We start from the raw sequence: 26,791 nt of genomic DNA, 5'->3' as shown, positions 1-26,791 counted from the left end.
TAGTACAACTATCAGTGTGTTTAGATAAGGCATGTTACTTTTCCCCCCGAGTAGATAACCTCCTTGTATTTTTGCCTTTGTTTATAAAATGGAATACTATTAATAGTTACATACTAAAAGAAATAATGTGATAGTCAATAATTACTCTTCGTATTAAAACAGTAAATGCATTCTACCATCTATTTCTACTGGCGTTTTCTTCCAAATTGGCATCATAGACACCTTCGATTTTTAAAATAAATTATCACCATACTGGGATTAACTATTTTCATTTATGTTAAGGCTACATCACTGGTAAAAAAATTTGGGTTCTTATTTTACTATTTAAAAAGACACCATCTTGCATGCAAATAGCTGAATAATTATTTCAAGTTTCATTGCTCACTTCTCCTTTTTTCCCTAATTTGCTTTCTTGCCTTTGCTTCTCTAGTCCCACCACGCATTCATCCTATAACATGTACCTCAAATGCCATCAACTCCAACAGCCTCTCCTATTCCTACCTGTTCCCACACTGCACCTCTTCAGAAATAACTGTCTCAGCTATGAACACCCAACAATATTGGATCTGTGCCTCAGTTTTGGCATCCATCACCTACAACTCTTAAATATGAGTATCTTTATAAATGTATAATTTCTACTAGATTTTATGTTCCTTGAGATAGCATAAGATAGTGCAGTGGTTTCCAAGGTGTTTTTTAAAAATAAGACAGTCTTATTATGTTGTCCAAGCTGGACTTGAACTTTAGGCTAAATAAAATGATCCTCCGATCCTCCTGCATCGTGTGAATTTGAGGAAGTTCTTTAATTTCCTTGAGCTACTGTTTCTTTATCTGTCAAACGGACACTATATTATCTATCCCACAAGGCTGCTGTAAGGACTAAATGAATTAAAGTGTCTGGCCCATATTATAGTCTCAAAAATATTTCCCTTCTTCCTTCCTTTAAGAGAAAGGATAATAACGTAGGGGGAAAAAAAAGAGCCAAGCAAGAGAAGAGAACTAACATTTGTTAAATGGTCATTTCATGCCATATGTATATATTTCATCAAGTTTAACTGCCATATGAGTAGTAGTATCTATCTAAATTTTATAATTAACTCTCCCAAGGACTCTCATAATAGGTATTCAAATTCAGGTTTCTCAAATTTTATCACAATAATTTGTTTATAAAGAAATCTGTATTTGATAACTGAACATATAAATTAAATTTACGTATCTGATAGCCTGAATTATTTGGAAAAATTTAGAAAACTGAAGAGTATGAGATTTAGGCATAGACTATAATTTATCTAATTTGGAACACTGCTTCTAGACCTCAGAGCTAATTCATTCTGAGTTATATTATATTTTTTTTTTTTTTTGAGACGGAGTTTCACCCGTGTTACCCAGGCTGGAGTGCAATGGCGCGATCTCGGCTCACCGCAGCCTCCGCCTCCTGGGTTCAGGCAATTCTCCTGCCTCAGCCTCCTGAGTAGCTGGGATTACAGGCACGCACCACCATGCCCAGCTAATTTTTTGTATTTTTAGTAGAGACGGGGTTTCACCATGTTGACCAGGATGGTCTCGATCTCTTGACCTCGTGATCCACCCGCCTCGGCCTCCCAAAGTGCTGGGATTACAGGCTTGAGCCACCACGCCCGGCCTGAGTTATATTATTTTAAAAGTTAAAATTTCACAACCACCTTGGGAAAATAATTTTATTCCCATTGTATAAATAAGAAAATTGAGGTTAAAAGGAAAGTGACGGCTGAGCTCAGTGGCTCATACTTCTAACCCCAGCACTTTGGGAGACTGAGGTAAGAGGATCGTTTGAGCTCAAGTTTGAGGCCAGCCTGGGCAACACAATGAGACCTCGTCTCTATTTGAAAGAAAAAAAAAAAAAGCGACTTTCTTAAAGCCTCATGACATATAACTCTTTCCCTCCCAGTCCCACTTCTTCTAAGAGTTCTGGGGTAGACAATTCTGTTGGAAGAAAGCAAGCTTCCCATGCTCTTAGAGGGCTAATAGGTGAGGATACCTTTAAGAAAAAGAAGGCTATTAGGTGGGTATAGTTCCTCCGGTTTCCTGGCCAACCACTCTAGGGTAGGAAAAGACTTGGACTTGGGGCAAAAACCCTAGTCAGAAATAACTCCTAGCATTTATTGAGCACCCTCTTAAAGCTAGTACTGTGCTGTTTTGCATGTATTATTTCCAGGTCTTTACAAACTTTTCCAAAATAATTATCTGTATCTTCTACTTTGCAGACAAGAAAGCTAAAGTTCAGAAAGGATGACTTGCCCAAGGTCACAGTATGCCAGTATTCAAACCAAGGACCATAGGACCTTAAAGTCTAATCCTCTTCACTAACCTAGTGGTTCCCAAGCTTAGATCCAGGTCTGACTCATGTAGGAACTTAATGACAGTACCAACAAAAACAAATTATTGAGCCTTACTTCATACCCATACCTCCATACTCACCCATCCACAGATTAGAAACCAGGAACCTGTATTTTTAAAAGAGCTCCTACAAGAGTTTCGATATGACCAGTCTGAGGGACTGCACTAGGTCATACAGGTTTATGTAAGTAGAGAACCTCTTCTATCATGGCAAAACTTGTTTTCCTCACAAAAGCAAAAAACTAAGGCCTTAGTCACAAATCATACTTGCAATTTTCCCCTATAAGTTCAACTTACTCACTTTGAAAATATGAGACATCATTAAGAGCAAAAATAATATTTTAGCTCTTCAAAATAAAAGGGGTAGGGAATATAGAACCATTTAATTTCATGTATCTCAAATATATATGAAAAACAAGGGGAAAGATCTATTTCAGGAAGATGGAATTAGAATAACTATAACTTGACGCGAGGACATCAAAATCTGTACCCAGCTGAAAACAATAAGCAATTACCATGTCAAAAATTTATGCTTAGATCATGCAACATAAAATAAATGGAAGTGAGGCCGGGCACAGGGGCTCACGCCTGCAACCTCAGCACTTTGGAAGGCAGAGGTGGGAGGACCACTTGAGCCCAGGAGTTTGAAACTAGCCTAGGAAACAGAGTGAGACCCAGTCTCTACAAAATTTTTTTTTTAAATTAGGCAGGAGTAGTGGTGTGTGCCTGTAGTCCCAGCTATTCAGGAGGCTGAGGCAGGAGGATTACTTGAGCCCGGGAAGTTGGGGCTGCTGTGAGCTATGATTGAGCCACTGCACTCCAGCCTGGGTGACAAAGTGAGACTGTCTCAAAAAAATAAAATAAATTTTTAAAAATGGAAAAAGGCCATCAAAGGAGTCTGAATCCAACTTTGAGCAGCTTCATAGACAGTGACAAAGATGATATCCTTCCTTGCCTGATGGAGTGGGGCCATGAAGAAAAAGAGACGCTTCAATAGTATTGATAGGTTGATGAGTTGATAACATTCTCCAGGGCATGATTTTATCTGGAAAAAAACATGAGAGAGAGAGAGAGAGAGAGAGAGAGGAGATATTGACTAATTTAGAATCAGAATTTTTATAAAAAGAGAATATGCCAACATATTAATAGCAGCTCTTTCTAGGGGAGAAGATTATAGGTAATACTGATTTTTAATTTGGGGCTTTTATTTAATTTTTATCTTCAATGAATCTAAATTACTTTTAGAATGAGACTGAAATTTTGGCATATTTAAAAATAACACTGTAATTTCAATTTCTAATTATCATTTTGATAACTTGGTATGTCAGTCCTCCTCCTCAAAGACAATTCATGGAACTTTTTAAGATCTAACTACAATAATAGAGAGGTAAATAAAACTCTACAAGACAGAAGGTTCATTAAAAGACTTTATAGGTGCTGGGTGTGGTGGTTCACAACTGTAATCCCAGCACTCTGGGGGGGGCCAAGGTGGAAGGACTATTTAAGCCCAGGAGTTTGAGACTAGCCTGAGTAACACAGCAAGAACCCCATATCCACAAAAATGTTTTAAAAATTCGCTGGGCATAATGGTGCATGCCTGTAGTCCCAGATACTAAGGAGGCTGATGACCATTTGCACCCAGAAGTTTGAGGCTGTGAACTATGATCGCATGCTATTGAATTCCAGCCTGGGTGACAGAAGGAGACCCTGTCTCTAAGAAAAAAACCACCACCAACAAAAAGACTTTATAAACTCAATTGTATCAATTCCTATCATAATGTACTATCATTTCATCCTGAAATCAATTTCTATAATAATGAACTAGAAGAAATCCATTTCTACACCATACTGCACTAAGAAAGCTTTCATTTAAAGGAAACCTGAGGCATAAAACACGTAACATAACAATCACACTTTATCTGCTTTGTGAAAGATATGTTCAGGATTTAGTAAAGAGGGTAAGTGATAATCCAGACCATCAGCCATGGAGACACAGATGTCACCTGTTCAGGTTATTACACACCTCACTGGATTTGATCTGTAAAATCCTTGAAAGGTAAACCAAGAAATATACAATACAATAAGGCTATTAGAAAACAAACGATGTATGGCCCACATAAGATCTTAAAGGCCAGGAACAAAAATATACAACAAACAGGTCATAATCATTTTATATGGAACACATCAAACATCTCAGAATTTAAAAGCAAAAAATGTTAATGTTAAAAAGATGAAATCATTACACCCATTCATAAAACATGACTTCTTTTGCCAAAAACATCTATCACTGTCAAACTCAGTTCCTCTCAAATCATCCTGACTTAAAAAAATACAATAAAATCAAGAGTCAACTTGTTTAAGTCATATTAGAGAGACAGAGAAAGAGAGAGACCTCTTGGCCATCAATTATAAGTCACTCTTATTTTCTACTTTGCATTCAATTTTAAATGTATTCTCAATTAACCCAATCTTTCTTTCCCAGTACAACTACTGAAACTATATAAAATTCTGAGAATATGAGAAAACATCCTCAGTTTCACGATAACAGTTTTTTAGTACATCCTTCTTAAAAACATCAGCATTAATACAGGACAAAGACTGTCATAACAATTTTGTTACTGTGTTACCTCCCGTTGATATTCACATTCTTAGATTATCATATCCCCAAAGGAAATTCATAGAAAATGGGTATTTTAGGCCTTCTAATTCTACGCACCAGTTGAGCCACTAAGGTAACATGGTGTGTACAAAGTTCAGCAGTCCCGTATCTGCAACATAAAGAGAAGGCAATTGGGTTTATATAGTTACTCAGAAACACGAGGAGATAAACTTGCATAAAGCACTAAATATTCTGATGAGGACATTAATAACTGCCGCTGCTGGGCGCAGTGGCTCCAATCTGTAATCCCAGCACTTTGGAAGGCCGAGACAAGTGGATCACCTGAGGTCAGGAGTTCGAGATCAGCCTGACCCAACATGGTGAAACCCCATCTCTAATAAAAATACAAAAATTAGCTGGACGTGGTGGCAGGGACCTGTAATCCAAGCTTCTCAGGAGGCTGAGGCAGAAGAATTGCTAGAACCTGGGAGGCAGAGGTTGCAGTGAACTGATACTGTGCCACTGTACACAATCCAGACAGAGCGAGACTCTCAGAAAACAAAAACAAAAACAAAAAAAACCTGCCATTATTTCCATGAACAAATAATATTACAATATACAAAACTCTCTAAACAGTACTCATCTATTGGCTTGAACCAAAGAAAGGAGAGAACTTATTTCCTAATTTAATGCTATATATAATGTGAAATAAAAGTGTTTTGAGAATTATTAAAGGATTACTGAAACATAGTTTTTCTATAAACTTACGATTCTAAAATTATTTACTGTCAGTCACTACTAATAACCAATCCAAAGAACAAAAAAGCAAATATGTTGTACCGAGCAAGGAAGCACCATGCATCCATAGCTAACAAAGAGGTGATCATATTAGCACTAAGTACGGCATCCAGCAGAGCAACATCCTAATCAAAAACAGAAAATTTAAATTATTTAAATACTAAAGGTCAAAATAAGTAACAATATTATATTTCTCAAAATAAAACAAGAAAGCACTATCAGAATCCAAATAATAGATCCTCAGTGGAAAAGTTCTACTTTCTAGTATCTGAAAGGACACTACTATTCCCTCAATATTTATTGAGCACCTCCTATACATTAAGCACGGTGCTGTGCCATAGAGAGTTCCACGTGGTTTTTAATGTGGTAACTCAATCACTAGGATCCATAAATATTCTCTAAGTAGCCTGAAATATTTAAAATAACATGAATACATATATGCTTATACTCCTCTGCCTTTAACTATTCACATACAATATTTAATATGTACTAGATATCTGAAATGCTACTGATCCTGAAATTTCAGATATTACAAGTATCAAATGTCTTAACCTCTTTTTGAATCGAATTCCATTCTTTTAAAAATCTACATTATGTCTGAGATCTATAGGAGACCTGGTACTACAAGCTATTTACTTTCTTTTGAAACTTACTTAAGTACTATATATTTTTCCTCCTCTCACATTGTCTTTGCATACCTCCGACCAAAATGTTTTCTTAAATATTTTAGCCAACTATTACATCTAAATGATATAGGAATCCAGGATTATCATTTTCTAGGACACAACTAAGTTTCATTCAAAAGGAAAATACGTTAAGTATTCCCACACTTTCTTCTGTATATGAATCATAATTTCAATGAAGAGAAAGCAAAAGTGTAACCTTAGCTTAGCACAGTAAGTAATATGCTTACCAGTTCAGCAAACAGTGAGGGATGAAAGGAAGTAATAAATGTACACAGATGAACACAAACATGCTGATACAAGGTAACAGCCACCTCAGTTTGCCCCTTACTCTTTACTCCTTGTAAATGAACAGGTAGAGAGAGTTCACCAGAACACTGCTCAAAACTGTAGAAAATGGCTTTGAGTAGAGATATCCTGCAGAAAAATTGAGAACATTGAATCCAACATTAACAACATTTACTAATTAGCAAGTATAATAATAACATGTCACATGGAAGATTAAGAAAATGTTTCAAGAGGTATAATCAGCAACAGTTTCCAACATGTGTGAATATGTACACATAAAAGGAAAATATATTCATTGTCTAAGAAATTCCTTAAAGAATTTTCCTGGACATTTTTTGCAGCATTTACCAACTGTTTATCTTAGTATTGAGTTACACAAAGTTAAAGTTCCTCAAGGAACTTGAAACCTTAAATAGCTACATTAGATATTATATGGAAAACAGAAAATAAGTAGCAGACAAGCAGGAGTCATTTTAAGATTAAAATGGTTGAAGAAACTTAGAGGGTTTAAACAAATTAAAAATGGTCAAATTATGGGCTGGGTGCAGTGGCTCACACCTGTATTCCCAGCATTTTGGGAGGCCAAGGTGGGATGATTAGTTGAGCCCAGGAGTTGAATGATCAACTTGGGCAACACGGTGAGACCTCATCCCTAGAAAAAATTTAAAAATTAACCAGGACAGCTGGCACACACCAGTAGTCCCAGTTACTTAGGAGGCTGAGGTAGGAGAATCACTTGAGCCCAGGAAGCTGAGGCTGCAGTGAGCCATGTGTCATGTCAATGCACTCTAGCCTGGGTGACAGAGCAAGACCCTGCTCCAAACAAAAAAATAAAACAAAACAAAACTGTCAAAGTATGTAAAGAAGAAAAAAGCACGAGTAAAAGGCAGACATAAATAAGGAGTATGACAGAAGCAAGGAATAGGTGCTGAAAATGAATACAAGAATGAGGAGCAAAAGTAGAAGATGGCAACAGTATGGGACAGGCTTTAAATGCAAACCTGAGAAGTTTTAACATTGTGCTTCAGTTTTTGAGCAGAATAGGAAGCTCAGAGACAGGTTTAGGGAGACTAACCTCATTGTGGTACACAGAATGGGATAGAGGAAGAGGTGAAAAATTAGAGCACAGAGTTATCCAAGAAGACACTAGAGCCTGAACTATGGTGTTGGCAAGGAAGATGATTACAAGTAAAATTCCTCAGGATATACCTTATAGTGTCTAGTGTTCTATTTATCACAGCTCACTTTTAAATGTTTCTACTTACAGCTACTCTATTACAATCAATGTTTATAATACTGACCATTAAGCAATTCTGAACAAAATTAAAATATTAAAATACTTTCAGCATCTAATATAGGCTTATCTATTTTACATTGACTACTTTTACAAAATAGCAATATATATGTGTGTGTATATACACACACATGAGGTCTACATAACAATTATTAACATAAATATCTGTTAAAAAATAAAAACAACTAAATTTCAAGGCCATTCTAAACAATAGAGCATTCTCAACCATTGGTAATATGACTGGATAAAAACATGTTTGCTACCTGGTTGTAGTTTCTGAGACCTGGCTTTCTGTGCACCATAGGGTTTGCACTTCCTCAGGCTGAGATGGCAGCTTATCCATGACAACAACCAGGAGAAGACATTGCGGAAACTGTAGTTCACATGGCAGGTCTTACATGTAATAAAAACACATTACTTCAGCAGAACTCTGATTATAATATGTAAAGGAATAATTTTTTTTTTTTTTTTTGAGACAGAGTCTCACTCTGTCACCCAGGCTAGAGTGCAGTGGTGCAATCTGGGCTCACTGCAACCTCCACTTCCCAGATATAAGCGATTCTCCTGCCTCAGCCTCCCAAGTAGCTGGGACTACAGGTACAGGCCACCACAACCAGCTAATTTTTGTATTTTTAGTAGAGATGGGGTTTCACCATATTGGTCAAGCTGGTCTTGAACTCCTGACCTCAGGTGATCTGCCCACCTCAGCCCCCAAACTGCTGGGATTACAGGCATGATCCACTGTGCCCAACCAGGAATAATTTTTAAATAAGACATACGTTTCAAGAAAAGAAAGTGAAAGAAACTTAATAATTTTTAAATTGTAAAAAAGAAAGGCTAGGGGAAATCACTAGCCATGTCTCTAACATATCATAATAGGAGATGATTTACCATTAAAGCTGTTCTGAAGCTTACCTAATTTACTGTCCAAAACCACCTGCATGAAAGGCTGAAATGTGAGTAGCTGACTGATAAGTGGATCCAGTGTCACTAGGAAAGCACCTGCTATTTCCTCTTGGTATGCTTTGGAAATCCTGGTAGCGTAAAGGCTTGGAGGAAACTTGCTGGAAAAGGAGAGAAAAAACCTCATTCATTAATAGCTATCTACTAATTTTAGGTAGAGTAAGTACTATAAACTGATGCTCTAATAGCAAAAATATATTAAAAGTAAGTTTTTAAAAATAAATGTGCATTTTATAAAACAAAATTCAAAGTACTAAACTGATACCTGAATTGGATAAAGACCTCTAAACTAAACATAGCTGTAATTCTGAAAATGAGAAGTTAATAATCTTAGAGAAATCTTTAGTGTAGCTTTGAGGTATTCATATCATTTTGACAATGATATCCTTAAAAATACTATAAAAATCTGAATCTTAAATCAAAAGTAAAAATATATGTTAAAAAGATTATTTCTGATAAATTCTAGCTTATTTCTATTAAAAGTTGTTTTTAAACTGGGTGTGGTGGCTCATGCCTGTAATCTCAGCACTTTGGGAAGCCAAGGCTGCAGATCGCCTGAGGTCAGGAGTTCCAAGACCAAATTGGAACTCGCCAATGTGGTGAAACCCCATCTCTACTAAAAATACAAAAATTATCTGGATGTGGTGGCGCACGCCTGTAATCCCAGCTACTCGGGAGGCTGAGGCAGGAGTATCACTTGAAACTGGAAGGCAGAGGTTGTGGTGAGCCAAGACTGCACCACTACACTGGGCAGCAGAGTGAAACTCTGTCACAAAAAAAAACAGGTGTTTTAGAATAGGTAGAATGCTGAATTTACTATGAGTTAATACTTAGTTTCTCAGAAGCAAGACAAAAAAATAAACCATATACTGACACTGAAGGGGAATGGGGAGACTTTTTCATGAAAATGTCTCAGTCACAGGGTTTTAAACTAAACTTCAATCAGAACTTTTATGAACTAAGATATGTACTCTATATTTTTCGCCACATTAATTGTAAACTTGACAATACATGAGAAAACTCTGTCTAGCAGAGGATAACAGCAACTTAAAGTATGTACCTAAGATAAACAGTTGATGTTTTTGTAGTGTGATGGAAAAAGCATCAATCTGTCCATTAGTTACATGACTTGGTTCATTCATTTGACTTCCCTGAGACTCAGTTTCATCTGTGACATTGATTCTGAGTTACTGTGAGGATTAAATTATAAGTAAATAAAAGACATATACAAATAAAACATAGTAATGAAATTCCACAGACTTGAATTACATCTACTGAGCATCATTGCCAAGAATTTATTTTTTAATCAAATGATACATTTTTAACTTGACAAATGTTTACTAAGTGCCTATGTATACATGCCATGCACTGTTCCACAAGTGGGTGATACAGTAATAAAGAGAATATACAAAGTCACTGTCTTTATAGAGTTTACAATTCTAATGAAAGAGGACAGTTAACAGACAAATGTACAAATAAATACATAATACAGCAGAGATTAATTCAGTGCTATAGAGAAAAAAAATAAAACAAGGCAAGACAAGAAGTTCTACAGATGCAAGTCATTTGAGGGGTTGAGCAGAAGTCACATGATCTGATTTATGCTTTTTGCCATTTACTTTGGCTACTGTGTGGAGAATGAACTAGAGCGAGGCAAGCGTAGATAGTCTTTTTGCAAAATCCAGGCAAGAAAATAATAGTGGGTTAGATCAGATGGTAGCAGTTCAGGTGATGAGAAGTGCGTGTATGTGTGTGTGTGTACGTGTGCATGTGTACACTGAAGGTAAATATTGACAGAACATGCTAAAGAGGTAAGGTTTTTTGGCCTGATCAATTTGAAGAATAAAGTTGCCACTTAAACTGAAATAAAGAAGTTACAAAAGGAGCAGATTTTGTTGGGTGTAAGGATGATATAGCTGGAAATCAAGACTTCAGTTTGGGACAATTTAGTATAGATGTCCTGACTGGTAGACATTAAAAGAGAGAGATATAAATTTAAAGTCTTGAGACTAAATGATAACAGATGGATAACAGGCTTGAGGAATAAGTGCTGGGACACACACAACTTAGAAGAGAAACCTGCTAAGGAGGCTGAGAAGGAAAACTAGACGAGAACCAAGAGGGAGACATGTCCTGGAAACCAACAGAACAAAGCATTCAAAAGAGAGGATCAAGTGCTGCTGACAGGTTACAGAAGGATTAAAACTGACTATTGGATACAGCAATGAGGTGGTCACCAGTGACGTTAACAAGAACTATTTTGATGAAGTGGTGATGCAGAAAGCCTGACTGGACTAGATAAAAGAAAAAGTTGAGATGGGCATAGCCAAGTCTTTCTAGAAATTTTGCTGTAAAGAAAGGCAGAGAAATGTGAGGGTATTTGTAGGAGGATGTAGAGTCAAGAGATTTTGTTTTGTTTTGTTAAGATGGAAAAAATAACAGCATATTGGTACACTCATGAGAGTGACCCAGTATGGAAGAAAAACTGATGATGCAGGAGGGAAAGGAAATAATTCCTCGAGCAAGGTCACTGAGCCTGTGAGAGAGGCTGAAATCCAATGCACAAATGGAGAGGCTAGCCTTAGGCGCACGGTTCACTCCTGGGAGCGAGGGAATGAACATATGGGTCTAGATATACAGACTAGATATGTTAGAGGAAATACACAGCAGCTCTCCTTTACTTGCTTCCATTTTTACTCAGTGACACAGGAAGTGAGGTCATTGACAATGAGGAATTGGGAGCAAGAAGTTTGAGGAGAAAAGGTATGGAAAAGTTGTCTAGGTCACTAAATGAATTAGGGAGCAGCAACAGGACTGCCGGACAAATGAATTCAACTTTGTGTCAAATTTAGGGCTCTTTGGAGGTAACCACCAATTTCAGAAGTCACTTAGTCCCCATTTAAATAGATACTTTTCTGTAATTCACTTTTTCTTCTGAGATGGTTTCAGAAAAAAGACCATCCTGTAAAGTGAATTATAGTAAAGTATCAAAATTTAATTTTAAATGGGGGCTAAGTGACTTAAACTTCAGAGAAACAAAACAGATTAAAAACTGCCAATATAAAATATAAATGTATAAGGTGTATATATATATTTGTGTGTATATATTTATATTTACCATTGATTTTTATCACCCTATTATTTATCACTTCTGTCTAAGGTACTAGTACAATACAAATATAACCATAATTCATATGGAATATATCCTTCAAAAGCATCTATTTCCAATTATTTCAAGCTAGCAGATAAAAATGTACCAAAACATGAGGAAAAATTAATGTTTATTGTAAAATTGTAGGTACTTAAACACTGCATGGTATAGAGGGCATTGTTAAATCTTAATCATATGGCATTCTTCTTACCTGTGTATCTGAAGATAAAGCTGGTGCAAAGTACAGGAAGAATCAGAGAGCAAAGGAAGAAATTCCTAAAATAAAACAACTCTATTCACTCTTTGCATACAATATGTCTTTTTAGTACATATAATTTCACAAAGCCATGCAAAATAAAATCAAATCCTGAATGTGCCCCATTTAAGAAAACTTCTTAACATGAGAATGAAAGGAGGATGAATCTAAAAGACTCATTGTTATGTAACCACAATGTACAAACTTTAAAAACTGTCATAATTTTAGAGACCTGAATATTTGGTAGTCATCAAAAATGATAACTGTAAAATAGTAAAGTAGTTGGCCGGTAGTGGTGGCTCACACTTGTAATACCAGAACTTTGGGAGGCCAAGGTGGGCAGATCACCCGAGGTCAGGAGTTTGAGAACAGCGTGACCAACATGGTGAAACCCCATCTCTATTAAAAACACAAAAATTAGCCGGGTGTAGTTGTGGGCACCTGCAATCCCAGCTACTCAGGCGGCTGAGGCAGGAGAATCCTTGAACCCAGGAAGCAGAGACTGCAGTAAGCCTAGATGGGCCACTGCACTCCAGCCTGGGCAACAGAGCAAGACTCTGTCTCACAAAAAAAAAAAAAAAAAAAAAAATAGAAGAGTCGTCAAGCCAGATTATTTGCAAAGATGAGCAGAGAAGACATACAGCAGCCAGTAAACAAAACATTATTAGTAAAAGATGTTAGTGGTTTTTAGAAAACTACTGTCCATGTTGAATTTGTTTTTGACCTTGTCGTCTTCTGTTTTTGAGGAAAGATGAGGGTTTCCAATAACGAGTTTATTATAGTCAGAATTCCATAGCTGGTACCCTGGCTACTGATACATTGCCATCCAAATTAGTCTTTCTGGGCAGCTGCCACTTAAGAGTAGTTGGCTGCTTCTTACACTGGGTTCCCTGCAGCTTGCAGGGTTGGTATTCCAGTGGCAGACACATTGTGGGAAATGTACCAATGGCACTTGATGGGTAGTTACCCATTGCTTGGTGTGTGTAGGGAGGAAAAATTTTCCTAGCCGCTGATTGTCTTTTTTTTAAAAAAATCAATTCCATCAAGGGAATTTTTAAAAATTTTCAATTGACCATTAGCTTTTTCCTGTATCTTATAATACAATGAAAACTATTTATTTTTCTTTCTAGGACATAGTCTAACCATATATGATGGAGAAATCATACCTGTACTTAAATCCCAGCCTTACTGGTTTCTAAATATGTGATTTGATCAAGTTATATGCTATCTGAGCCTGAGTTTTCTATTCTGTGGAATGGGGATAATAATTTGTTTTTCGAGAGGGCTACAATTAAATAAAGTAACGTATAATAAAGCCTTACCTTAGTGTAGTGCAAAAGGGAGTTGGCAAAAAAACGACACAATTTGAGTGTTTTCTGAAATAATCTGTAGTCAGCATTATCCTGATCCAAAAAAGGGAAATAAGAAAACACGAGAAAAGAATTAGCTAAGATTACAAATGAGACAATATTTTCTAAAAACAAACAAACAAACAAAAAAACCCTCAAACACAGAGTATAAATATAACTCTTCTTTGAATTATTAGGTGTGATGCAAATAAAAAATGATAACAGAGGTATTAAATAAAATTCTACATTACTGAAAAGAAATCTTAACCTATGAAAGCTAAAGAGGTGGTCCTTCTTGGTTGGTCTGAAAGTGAAAAAAATTTAAATACCTTATTGTTCTTTGTTACATGGGGATCAATTTAAGAGATGGTCCTAAGAAAACGGTCTTACAAATCGAAGAATGATATATAAAAGAAAACAGGTAAAGACATAAAAACACATTCACAAAAAAAGACAAAACAAACTGCAAATAAACTAATATTGAAAAATATCCAAATTACAACCCAATTACATATATTTGGGGAAGGGGGAGGTTTGAGGGTTATTTGATTAGCAAAGATTAAAAAGACTGATAATATCCCTGCACTGGTGAGGAAGTAATGTAACAAGCACTTTCTTTTACCATTGGTGGGAGCATAAAGTAATACATTATTATTAAAAGCTGATGTGTTAAAACACCTTAATTGAGTAGCAATTCAATTTCTGGAAATATATTCTATAGAAATACTAGCATAGGTATGCAATACATTTTTGAGTGCTCTGCCTATGGAGTAGCCATTCTTTATTTCTTTACTTCCTTCAGAACCTGCTTTCATTTTACTCTATGGATTCACTTTGAATTCTTTCTTGCACAAGATCCAAGAACCCTCTTTTGGGGTCTGGATCAGGACCCCTTTCCAGTAACAGCTTCTTGACAAACCCTGAAGTAACAATACTGAGGAGACCTCCTGCCCCCCCAAAATAAGACTGCAGCACCAATTGGGCAACTTTTGGTAAGTGGTGGGGAACCCAGGTGAAGAAGAGGATTGGGGTAGAGGCCTAACTAAAGGGAGTTAGAGTCTCTCCTAAAACAGAGTGGCTTTAAAGGTCCCTCTTAATAAAAGGAAAGGATGCTTCACTGAACTTGGGTTTGAGGCCCAACTTAGGAAAATCAGAGTCCTTACTAAGACTTAAGGGGTTAGAGGTCCCCTTCAGTAAAGTCTCTCTTGACTAAAAATGGGTTTGGCACTACAGGATATTACCTGCTATTCTCTTTGGATTACTCGGCCTTGCGCTCTTGCTGAAGGCTGTGAGTGACAGGATTAGACATGTACAGAATCGTGGGACATGGGAAGCTTTTTTCTGAAACTTGAGCTGATGGCACTGCTGAAAAAGGTCCCTTCACTACAGACAAGTGCTGCCTGAACTTCTGAATCAGTGTCGCTGCAATGGATGGGTCTATCTCAGGCCAACCGGAGCTCTTCACCTTCCCCACCCTGCCGCAGGCAATACTTTTCTCCCTTTCACTCCTTTGCCTTTCTTATCTTTTCTGTTACTCAGGTCAACTGTCTATGCTTTGATCTTGCCCAGAGACCACATGTTGAAAAATGTCCTTAGGAGCTTGACCTTGTAACCACATGGCAATACTTCCTCTTTGTCTCTACCATCCAGAAAACAGGAATTTGGAGGTTCCTGTTTATAATTAGCTCTAAAAATTATCTTGAGCCTTTGCAAGCTCAAAATTGACTGCTCCAGGCTCCTTCTGGAAAGAGCAATGGAAACTGCCTAGTGCTGGAGCTCAGCAGCTAAGGCTTTGCCATTTTACAATGGCAGCCTGGGTTCAATTCTGGCGAAGGGAATGAGTACTTTCTTGTTGATATCTGTGTGACCTTTACCATTTGTTGATTCTCTTCAACTGTCTAGAATTTTTCTTTCTCTGAGCACCTGGAAGGCTACCTTTGGTAAAGTTCAAAAGCCAGAAAACTGGCGCTTTGGCATGGCTAAAGTCAAGTAACAGGAGATTTAAAAGGACTTTTTAGAAAGTGCTGTGGTTAAAGTCAGCTTAATTCAAAGCAGATATTCAATCTCTAATAGCCTGGGACTCCATCGGAAAACAGAGGGGGCACCAAAGATCCCTTTTTGGTGAAAATCTCTGTTTTCCTCATGGAACCCCAAGAATTAAAAGTGGACAGATCCCTCTCAAAATCTAAGGCTCTGTTCTGTTTTGCATTGCATTATCTGATGTTTTTTACTTTGGGGGTTATGAGAAATTACTTCACAGAATTTTGGTGTATAATAACTATGTAGGAAATATACTTTTGCGAATAGCATGGGAGGGATACTTGGATCTTGGCACATTTGGATCAAAAGCACGCTTCTGGCCACCTAGAATGTATGGGGATATCCCCACCCTTCCCCCAGCCCCCACTAACAGATAAGACTCCCATGAGAGATGGGTTGATCACAGAATGGGCTGATTGGCTTTGGGTTGCTTTGCAATGAAATGCATGGTAAAATCATTGCACTGCCTTGTTCCACAGTGTTTCTCTTTTGGGAATCCAGGATCCAGTATACAAATGGGACACTATTTTTGGGGATTATTTTGCCTTCCAGCTGTGCCTGCTTATTGGGCTGTAGAAACTGCATGCTTTCCTGGCCCTGTTCCTCCAAGGGCTCTACCCTAAAGCCAGTATAGAAACTGGCAAATGAGCCAGGCACAGTGACTCATGTCTGTAATCCCGGTACTTTGGGAGGCTGAGGCAGGCAGATCACTTGAGGTCAGGAGTTCAAGACCAGCCTGGCCAATATGGCGAAACCCTATCTCTACTAAAAAAACAAAAATTAGCCAGGCGTGGTGGCTCATGCCTGTAATCCCAGCTACTTGGGAGGCTGAAGCAGGAGAATCACTTGAACCCAGAAAGTGCAGGGTGCAGTGAGCTAAGATCATGCCATTGCACTCCATTATGGGCAACAGTGCAAGACTCTGTCTTAAAAAAAAAAAAAAGAAAAAAAAAAACTGGCAAATGAAAAATCTTACAACTACTGGATCTCTTTTGGGTATTTATACGTGTTGTGTAATATAAAAGAGCTTTGATAGCTAGCTTAAAAATAATGAACACTTAAATATTTTGTCAGAAAAGTAAAAAGTGGAATGCCTTTTAGTTCACATAAGTCATCGCTGGGAAATACAGTTTTAAAGATTACTGGTAAAATTAAAATATCTTCAAAATATTTGCTAAATGCTTTAAGGTCAAAAACTGCTTCTCTGACTTTTAAAAACTTTAACTTACTTTGGAGCAGATTCTAGGTAAGGCCTGGGGACATGTGGTGTTAGCCATACCCTCTAGCTCTGCGAAAAAGAGTCAGACCTGTCTGCACTTCTGTTTGGTGTCCTAGGCTCCACACCTAGGATGTAATTAAAATTCCTTACTTACCAAAGTTTTCAACCCAAAAGTAAAAGTTGTTAAAAGAGTTAATATTGTACCAGGTAATTGAAGACTACTGAAGAAACAATTTTACATCAAAGGTGTATAAGGAAAGTGAAATGTGTTTTTGGTAAAAGATTGTAAGAAAGCATGAGTATGTGGATTTTTGACCTAAATTAAAAGGTTAATGGATTGTTTTAAGTTAAATAGGATAGTGCATTTGAGCAAGTTGTACAATAACTGTGGAAAATTAATCTTGTAAAAAAAAAATTCTGTGTGTGAACATATTGGCTAAAGTTAAAGGGTATTATTCAGTTTTTCCATAAATTGAACACTAGAAAAAATTCACAACAGGGTTTCCTGAGAGCAATAATCTATGCTTTCACAAAAATTATTAAGAGTTGTAAATGGTTTATGAGAATCTTACCTTATGGTTATACTGATTAAGATTGGATAGATTTGTCTACACAGTTTCATTAAGCATTGGGGTTAACATTAATAGCACACTACTACAATGGTGAAACTTGGGTTTTTCGATATAAAAATCATACAGGAAGCATTGTCAAATATAAAATGATGTTTGGCTTTCTTTGGGCTATATTTGTATAAATAAGTTATTGGTATGTGTTCCAAAACTATGGGAAACAACTATAATTCTGATATGACTTAGAGTACATTATGATTGTTATATAAAATTGTTATATGCCACAGAAGTAACTCAAATCCCCAGTCAATTATGGCTTTATCACAGGCTACCCTAAGGCATTTTGTCATCCTCAGACAAATATAGTCGTTTTAATCCTCTTTAAAAGGTGATTTTTTTTATTAGCTATAAGACTTTGACAGGTGCTTTTGAATGCAGGTTTTTGAAACTTTGGCTATTATGACATTAAAATAGAGGAAAGAAATTTTCAGGGCTCTCATGAAGAGCTGGAATGTTAGTGGATATTAAATAGGATAGGCATTAACTACATGGACTGAACTAACAGAAGACTGAAGTAATCTTTTTGACTTTTTGCTTAAAATGTTGCTGATCCTTTGTTTTACTTCTCAGAGACAAGAAAACTTCTTTTGAGCTGTTTACAGCTTTTAACAATTGTGTAAAGTATATCCTTGTGAATAAAATTTGAATCGTTATTTCTGATTTCTCCAGAATTTGGAAGCTGTTTGTGAATATTCTTAACTTATGGCAATATAGTTATTTGAATAAGTGCAATACAAACGGACACAACTGGAGAAACTGGTTATTTAAGAAGGCTTTGGCTGGAATAGTGTGCTTTCCTTTAAGGAAATCAAACTTGACTTATAAAGCTAATAAAAGCCCCTTGGGAAAACTTGCCTCATACCTTGTTTATGCATGCCCTGTACAGGGTTCCTGACCTGTGGTTAAGTAAATAATGTCACTTTCTGACAGGCCCAGAAGCTCCAAGTTATCTTGTGACCTCAAGAGGAGAGTAATGTATCCAACTCATATTTTTAAAAGTCTTTAACAGAGTTTCCTTATGAAACAGAGTTCCATCAAAGCCAATTTTAAAAATCCCAAGTGGAAAATAATTATTCTTGCTGCACTTTATACAGATAATCATGCCAAGAACAAAAAAGGAAATCAGTCTTACCACGATTTATCTTCAGTAAAAATGGGAGACTGGAGAGAAATAAAATATATTTCAGAAACTATGGTACACCTGTTATTAGGTGTTTTTGAGTGTTTTTCTCATCTGTTGTTTTTGAGTTTTTTCTGCAATTTAGACTAACCCTGCTTATTCCTGTCAACCAACCAGTGATCTCTAGCTGCTGCTCAGAAGAAACAAGAGAGATAGGTAATGTGAAAATCTGGAACAGGATTCTAATTCTGGGCCCATATTGGAATCAGTTTGGTTTCCAGCAGTTGCCCAGTTCATGGAAAGCCTTCTTATTTAGTTTACTTGGGATAATTTTACTTATTGCTTTATTGCTATGGAATATACTGCTGTTGTACTCTCTGTAGGAATACAAGATAAAGTTTACTGAATGTATTAAACTGACCTTATTAATCTTCCAGGTATCATCTTTTTTTAGAACTGAGAGTTATGAATGGCCCTAATCATACTGACACTTTCTGACTGATCTCCTCTCTACATTTTGACTGATCTCCTGTTGACCCCAAATATAAAAGATCCTAATAGGCAGGAATGTCATCACCCCTATTCAGCCTGAAAAAGTTACAGAAGATGTCTCTTTGTCCCTCTACAACCCTTAGGATTAAGGATTCCCTTATAAAAAGGAGAGGGAAAACATGTCAGAGGTGTTTTAACCAGAAGACTCCATCTTGAAAAGGGGCTGGGTAAAATGAAGCCTAGACCTACTGGGCTGCGTTCCCAGGAGGTCAGGCATTCTAAGTCACAGGATTAGATGAGAGGTCAGCACAAGACACAGGTTACAAAGACCTTGCTGATAAAACAGCATGCAGTAGAGAAGCTGGCCAAAACGCACCAAAACCAAGATGGTGGCAAAAGTGACTTCTGGTTGTCCTCACTGCTCATTATACACACTAATTATAATTCATTAGCATGATAAAAGACACTGCCACCAGCTCCATGACAGTTTACAAATACCATGGCAACATCAGGAAGTTACCCTATATGGTCTACAAAGGGGAAGAACCCTTAGTTCTGGGAATTGTCTACCCCTTTCCCAGAAAGGTAGATAATTTCTACCCCTTGTTTAGCATATAATCAAGAAATGGCCAAAAAAGTGGCCAACAGGAGACTTTGGGGTTGCTTGGCCTATGGAGTAGCCATTCTTTATTCCTTTACTTTCTTAATAAACTTGCTTTCACTTTACAAAAAAAAACCAAAAAACAAAAAACTTTTATGTAGCAAAAACTGAAATGAACCAAGTGTACATCATATGGCAAACAGCAAAATACAGTTGACCTCTGAACAACATGGGGGCTGGGGTGCCATCCCCCATGTGGTCTAAAATCCAAGTATAACATTTGAGTCTCCAAAAACTCAACTACTAATAGCCTACTGCTGACCAAAGGCTTACCAATAAAAACAGCTGATTGGTATATTTTGTATGTTATATGTATTAACACTGTCTATTTACAAGATGAATCAATTGTCTGAAATGACAGGTAATTGCAGTTGCAGATCTCAATTTACAATATATATCAAGGAATTCTTGGAAGCACTTCCAGCATCACTAGTGGCACTTTTAATGGGTTTACTGTATTACATCAAAGATGATGAAAAAATATGGAGGCACCTCAAGAGATCACTTTTTACTGAGACATACAATTTGCTTACTGGAGAGACAAATTGCTCATGTAGGGATGGTTAGTATCACAAGGCCTTACAACACCTGAGTTCACAGTAATAGCAACAGGAAATGGCTATGAAATTATTGTATTATACTGTACATTTTGAAAATAATGCAAAAACTGCAATTACTTTTGCACCAAACTAATAATACTACAACATGTACAATAGTTAATTTTATGCAGTTATGATTTAACACTGCATCTTCACATTTGCTTACATTTCTCTCAACTGCATGGTACCATGTATGGTCTCTGTGCGCTAAGTTTTGATAAATTTTAACTTTCGATAATAGATTTGTGTTATTTTATGGTAGTAAATGATAAATGGAAAAAAATCTGCATAAGTTGACCTGTGCAGTTCAGACCTGCACTGTTCAAGGGTCAACTATAAATTTATAATATAATAATAAACTGTAATACTATATAGCTATTAAGAAGAATCAGGCACACAGACCTTCATGGACACAGAAAGCCCTAAGAATAAACTGTTAAGTAAAAAAATCAAGTTGTAAACAATTTGTAAAATGTAAAAATTAATAACACAAATTGGGTCATTCTTGTCATACTCAATTAAAACTGAGTCAACAGGCCTGGGGGAGAAGCAATCAGGGTACAAAAACATTTCTCCCGAGATATAATTCTCTGTAAGCCTGGCTGCTGAAACACCAAAGTGCTGAGATTACAGGTACATTCTTTCTTTCTTGAATAAAACAATTAAAATACTGATAAAATTTAAACGTAGCAGGCAACAAAATCTAAGTGTAGGCAACAGATATAATAGTATATGTTTATTTTCTGAATAATACAAATTTCTAAAAGCATTATATAAACGTAAGCAGGAATTACAGTGGAAATTAAATTATTTCCAAGGACCATGCAAATAAATTTCCCTATGTGTATAGAAAACTAAATAATTGTGGGCAAAAGAACTATATGTTAATATACATTAAAAACTCTAATAGAATATTCTTTTCTTGAAACCAATTTCAAGACTTAATTGAGAATAAATATCAATTTTAGGAGCTGTTATGGGTTGAATTGTGTCCCTCCCAGGAAGCTTTAAGTTCTATCTCCCAATACTTCAGAATGTGGCCTTATTTGGAAATAAGGTTACTGAAGACATAATTAATTAAGATGAGGTCATACTAGAGTAAGGTATACCCTTAATCACTATCACTGGTGTTCTTATAAAAAGATAATGTGAAGACACAGAAGGAGAAGTGCATGTGGAGTGAGGCACCTACAAGCCAAAGTATGCTAAGGATTGCCAGTGACACCCAGAAGCTAAGAGAAACATAAGAAACATATTCTCCCCTAAAGCCTTCCAGACAACATGCCCGATTGACGACACACTGTAAACTTTTGCCTCCAGAAATGTGAAAATAAAATTCTATTGTTTTAAGCCACCTAGTTTGTGGTAACTTGTTATGGCAACCTCAGGAAACGAAATCAAGGAAGGATACATCACATGCTTCTGTAAATAGTATAATATTAATTAAATCTACTGGTTTTATTTTGAGATAAACAAACATAACACCTAAGTGAGATGTTATGGCTTGAATGCTGGTGTCCCCTATAATTCATATAGTACCCAATGTGATACTATTAAGAGGTGGGGCCTTTTGGGAAGTGATTAAGTCATGAAGGCTCTGCCCTCACAAAAGAGGTAAGTGCTCTTATAAAAGAGGTTGAAGGGAACTGTCTTGCCCCTTCCACTAAGTGAGGATGCAGCAGCAAAGGGCTATCTTTGAAGCAGAGAACGCACCCTCACCAGACACCATATTTGCTGGTGCCTTGATCTTGGGCTTCCCAGCTTCCAGAACTGTGAGAAATCAATTTCTAATATTTATAATCCCTAACTCAGTTTAAGGGATTTTGTTATAGCAGCCTAAATGGACTAAGCCACAAGGTGAAAACTGCTTGGAAAACCTCAATACTTTGATTAGAAAATAAATATTAATAGTGAACAGCAGAGGGCATTACTGATCAGAATTTAGAGTGAAGACTGGAGAACTTACACAGTCCACCGCAAAGCTCCATTTCAGGCAATGGACAGTAAGCAGAACTGGTCACATTTATCAGTCCCAAATTTGAACAAATGAGCAAAAACATGAGAATTTTCTTGGACAGTTAAAAGAATGTAAATTTTCTGATTTCCATCTATAAGCAGTTAATATAAACTGAACTAATATACTTTATGTACAAACAAACAGCCACCCTGGCTAGGCAACCCCTTACTCTCCCTTGCCACTATAAGACTATACTGTTGCTTAGGCTTTCCTCATCTTACTCCTGTCCAAGTGTCTCTGTTTAATTTTCCTCTCCAAGTACTAGCTGGAAAGTCTGTTGTGTCAAGAGAAGCAAGAAGCAAACTGAAAATGGAGGAGAAAAGAGGAAAAGGGGTTGAGAATATCAATCTATGGGATAAAGGTGAAGAAGGGAATGACCTTCCTGCCATTGACATAGGATATACAACTAAACTCCTCCTTTTAGCAAGGTGAGAGGAATCAGAAATGATGCATGAACGAAGTGAGGAGAAGGAAGGGAAAAAGGAAGAAGGGCTATAAGGGGAGGATAGGTGAGATAAAGAAGAGAAGCAAGAAGAAAAAAGCCCCTTCCTAAAGCTACTCCTCATTTCCTTCTTACTACCTTCAGAACTTCTTTTTAAAGTTCTACCCTCCCCTAGGGTCTGTCCTTTCAGATCATCCCTGCTCTAGGAGTTGCTACCAGTTTTAGGAATTGGATGAACCCCTGCACTTTCACCCCCATAGCTGATTAGCAGGAAACAGCATGAGTACAAAGGAATTCCCTGTATCAGCTTGCAGATGTACAATAGGAGGGGCTATGTCATCATATTTAAAGAATATTCACTTCATGGTCCCATTAAAATTATTACATATAGGCTGGGCACAGTGGCTCACACCTGTAATCCCAGCACTTCGGGAGGCCAAGGTGGGTAGATCACCTGAGGTCAGGAATTCAAGACCAGCCTGGCCAACATGGCAAAACCACATCTCTACTAAAAATAGAAAAACCACCCAGGCATGGTGGCAAGGCGCCTGTAATCCCAGCTACTCAGGAGGCTGAGGCAGTAGAATCCCTTGAACCCAGGAGGCAGAGGTTGCAGTGAACTGATGATTGTGCCACTGCACTCCAGCCTGGGTGACAGAAAGAGACTCCATCTCAAAAAAAAAAAAAAAAAAAAATTACATATAATATCATATGTAATGATATAACTGTTAGGTCCTGAGTACCATTATTCTTATAATTTAGGGCTAATATAGTTAAATAAAATTAGCGGGCTAGTCTAAAAGCAAAAAGTACTATGTATAACAGTGTTACAGGAAAATGAGTTATAATTCCCAATAACCTAAATTTTTAGAATGTAATCTGTTACATAAATGGGATACCAATTCAACACTATAAATTTTCAAAATAAAAACAAACAGAATATATCAAATTTAAACGACTGATACATATACATACACGCACAAACATACTTGTATTCCTAGAGGTTGCAATGCATTGGTGAAGAAAAAAAATGAAAGATTGATTGCAGCCATATCAGACCTTATATAAATATCGGCAAAAGAATTTTTGTTCTCATGAAGAAAAGAATGAAAGGATTCTGAGGAGAATGCTCTGACCAACCAGTTACAATGTAAAGAGGAGGGCCAGGTAGACTCTAGAGACAATGAGAGCAGTTAGAAATCTAATGCAATGCTCTGGGTGAAAAGTAATTATGAGTTGTAAATAATCCCACAGATCAAAAAAACACCCAAATTAAATAAACTAAAATCCTCTTAAATAGACTGACCCAGACATTCAAATGAGATTTACTAACTGCTAAAGAAAATAAGAGTTGCTGTTTAAAGTGTTGTTAGCCCAAATTTTACCTGTGCATCTGACTGTGACATCTGCTCAGCTAACTGTAAACAAGAATGGAAGGAGAAAAGAATGTCTTCACACAAGCTAGTAATTATATCTTTGTGTTTCAACTGGCTCTTTATAATGGACTGGTGCTTGAGACTCTGCCTAAATGAATAAAAAGAAAAGAATACAATCACCACAAGTAATACATCAAGTAACTTAGGACCATTAACAATATCCACCTTATAGAACATTTTTTAAAAAATCACAAAGCATCATATATGACATAATATAACTAAGATGTGTCTAGTTTACCTCTGAAGCAGTTACGTTTCTTTAAGTAAGTTACTAATTTTTTTTCTCTGTGTAAAACATTAATTGAATTTTTACTATGTACCAGGCACTCTACCAGGCCCTGGGGATGGAGGGGTCAAACAAATAGACACAATCTCTGACTTACCTGCATGAAATTTGTGGTCTAGCCTAAGAGAGAATATTAAATAATTGTAAGAATAATTAATTAGGGCTGTCATAAATGCTCAAATGACAAAGTCTAAAGTGCTACAATAGAGAGATCTAACCTAACTTATTCTTAGAGTAAGGATATCAAATAAATGTTATCATGAAGATATAGGAGAGAGAAGCATCCTAGGCAGATGGAAAAACTGTGAGAAGGCTCTGGGACAGGAGAGTTTGGTATGTTTAAGGAACTAAGAGCAGGTAGAAAGCAGCATGAGATAGGCTGGTGAAGGAGGCAGTATCCACAGAGGATTAGGTTGCTTTACTTAGTAAAATGGGATAGACTTTATGCAATAGAGTGACATGGTCTTATTTACTTTTTAAAAGATTATTCTGCTGGGTAGAAAATAAATTGGAAGGGGGTAAGAGTGGAAGATATTCAGTGATGGTGATAGTGACGTGGCTAATTCCTTGTGCATTAACTATGTGTCATGTACAGTTCTAAGCATTTCACAGTGATGAACTGAATTCTCACTATAACCTTGCCAAGAAGGTGCTATTATTTCCATTTTCAGATAAGCAAACTAACGTTCAGAGAAATTAACCAAATAGCCCAAGGGCTTGGAACAAGTAAGAGATTTCAGAATGGATTTAAGCACATGTGACATGGCTTCCAGGCAATACTCTTAACCACCGAACTATTACTTTTTTGGTAACTTAATGTCTTGGTAGTACTACAAAAGCACCCAAGACCTGAAAATACACTGACCTTAAATGTTTTATGTATGTGTATAAAGTAGATATTCTTAACTATTTTTACATCTCAACCGCATCTCCTCTCACCCCTAAGAATCTGATAAATGCTATCGTTATGGGCACTCTCCCTGGTGACCCTTTATAATGCTTCAGTTTCAGAAAGTTAAAATTATTATATAAATGGAATTAGCATGAACAACTTAAAAGTACTTAATGAAAAGATTATAGTTAGTTCTAATTATAGTTACCAATTTATCTAATCCTAGAAATAGGCTACTTGACCCCTGGTTAAACAACAGAAGCAGCAAGAAAGTGGTTAAGTTCTAATCTGGCCCATGGCCCATTATTTCTGAAGTACTAGCTAACTAGGAAGAACAACTTTCTATAATTTTAGAGACCACAAGGTAAAGAAGTTCAATTTGGCTTGAGAGCTGCATGTCGAGTATCTAGATTATCAGACAGCAGTGTCAGTGAACATTAAATTCACACAAAATGTTCAAATGCAATCTAAAGAATCACGAATAATTAAGATTAGGGAATATGAAAAACATTTTATAAAAAGTAAAAAATAGAAAACTTACTTAATTATAAACTTCCAAGTATTGGCATGAAATGCATGGTCCATATTGGAAATAACAGAGCAGATATCCAATAATGAATGAATAACTGCAAAGAAAGATAATAGAACTTTTAAGATATCCAAATGTCATGGGGTGAGTTTCTCCAATAATTAAAAGCATCTAATGAACAATTTCAACATTTTATTGAATTTAAAATAGGTAATATCGTTTGGAAATAGTTGTGTCAAAAGAATTATTTAAACTATTTGTCACATTTGTAAGGTTTTTACAAATTTTGAAGTTTATACCTACCCAATGACCTAAATAAAACTACAAATGTTCAGAGGAATAAAAGTTGTACCCTGTTATCACTGAAATATTCTATAGATATAATTCTAATCCAAAATAATAAAACAAATTGCTAAGGAAAGAAAACCTAAAAAGGAAGAATTCAAATTAATTTACATGGTATTCATGCAAGGCTTTTACTAAGCCTGTGGTGGATTACTTATAAAAATGGCCACAATAACTACCCTTTGTGAATCCATACTTTTCCCCAATGACTCTGGGCTAAACCCTATGACGTGCTTTGACCCAGGGGACAATCACAAATTTAAGGCAAGCAGAAACTTGAATAGTGCTAGCATACAGGGACCTGCTCACTCTTGCTGCTCTCAGAAA

The 26,791-nt window shown here is 36.6% G+C and overlaps 1 protein-coding gene across 9 annotated transcripts in view; it reads right to left on the bottom strand.

The window, feature by feature from the left end:
* Window positions 1–26,791, bottom strand: part of CUNH1orf112 (chromosome unknown C1orf112 homolog) — a 59,663-nt gene that overhangs the window by 21,886 nt on the left and 10,986 nt on the right. For 8 of the 9 annotated variants that reach the window (XR_005201180.1, XM_017534117.2, XM_017534116.2 and 5 more), the window contains 10 exons: window positions 26,132–26,216; window positions 24,362–24,500; window positions 13,731–13,811; window positions 12,364–12,428; window positions 8,954–9,102; window positions 8,302–8,431; window positions 6,687–6,873; window positions 5,816–5,898; window positions 5,093–5,144; window positions 3,332–3,421 (listed from right to left, as the gene is read on the bottom strand). Coding sequence is in view for 7 of the 9 variants with exons in the window: in XM_017534117.2 (XP_017389606.1) it covers window positions 3,332–3,421; window positions 5,093–5,144; window positions 5,816–5,898; window positions 6,687–6,873; window positions 8,302–8,431; window positions 8,954–9,102; window positions 12,364–12,428; window positions 13,731–13,811; window positions 24,362–24,500; window positions 26,132–26,216 (1,061 nt within the window). In the remaining 2 variants the exon portion in view is untranslated. Of the gene's footprint in view, window positions 1–3,331; window positions 3,422–5,092; window positions 5,145–5,815; window positions 5,899–6,686; window positions 6,874–8,301; window positions 8,432–8,953; window positions 9,103–12,363; window positions 12,429–13,730; window positions 13,812–24,361; window positions 24,501–26,131; window positions 26,217–26,791 lie in introns of those variants that run through there. The other variant, XR_005201181.1, reaches the window with a different exon arrangement.

Source organism: Cebus imitator, unplaced genomic scaffold, assembly GCF_001604975.1.
Source record: "Cebus imitator isolate Cc_AM_T3 unplaced genomic scaffold, Cebus_imitator-1.0 Scaffold84, whole genome shotgun sequence".
NCBI lineage: Eukaryota > Metazoa > Chordata > Mammalia > Primates > Cebidae > Cebus > Cebus imitator.
The sequence above is the reverse complement of the archived record's forward strand: the minus strand, read 5'-3'. Positions and strand labels throughout refer to the sequence as shown.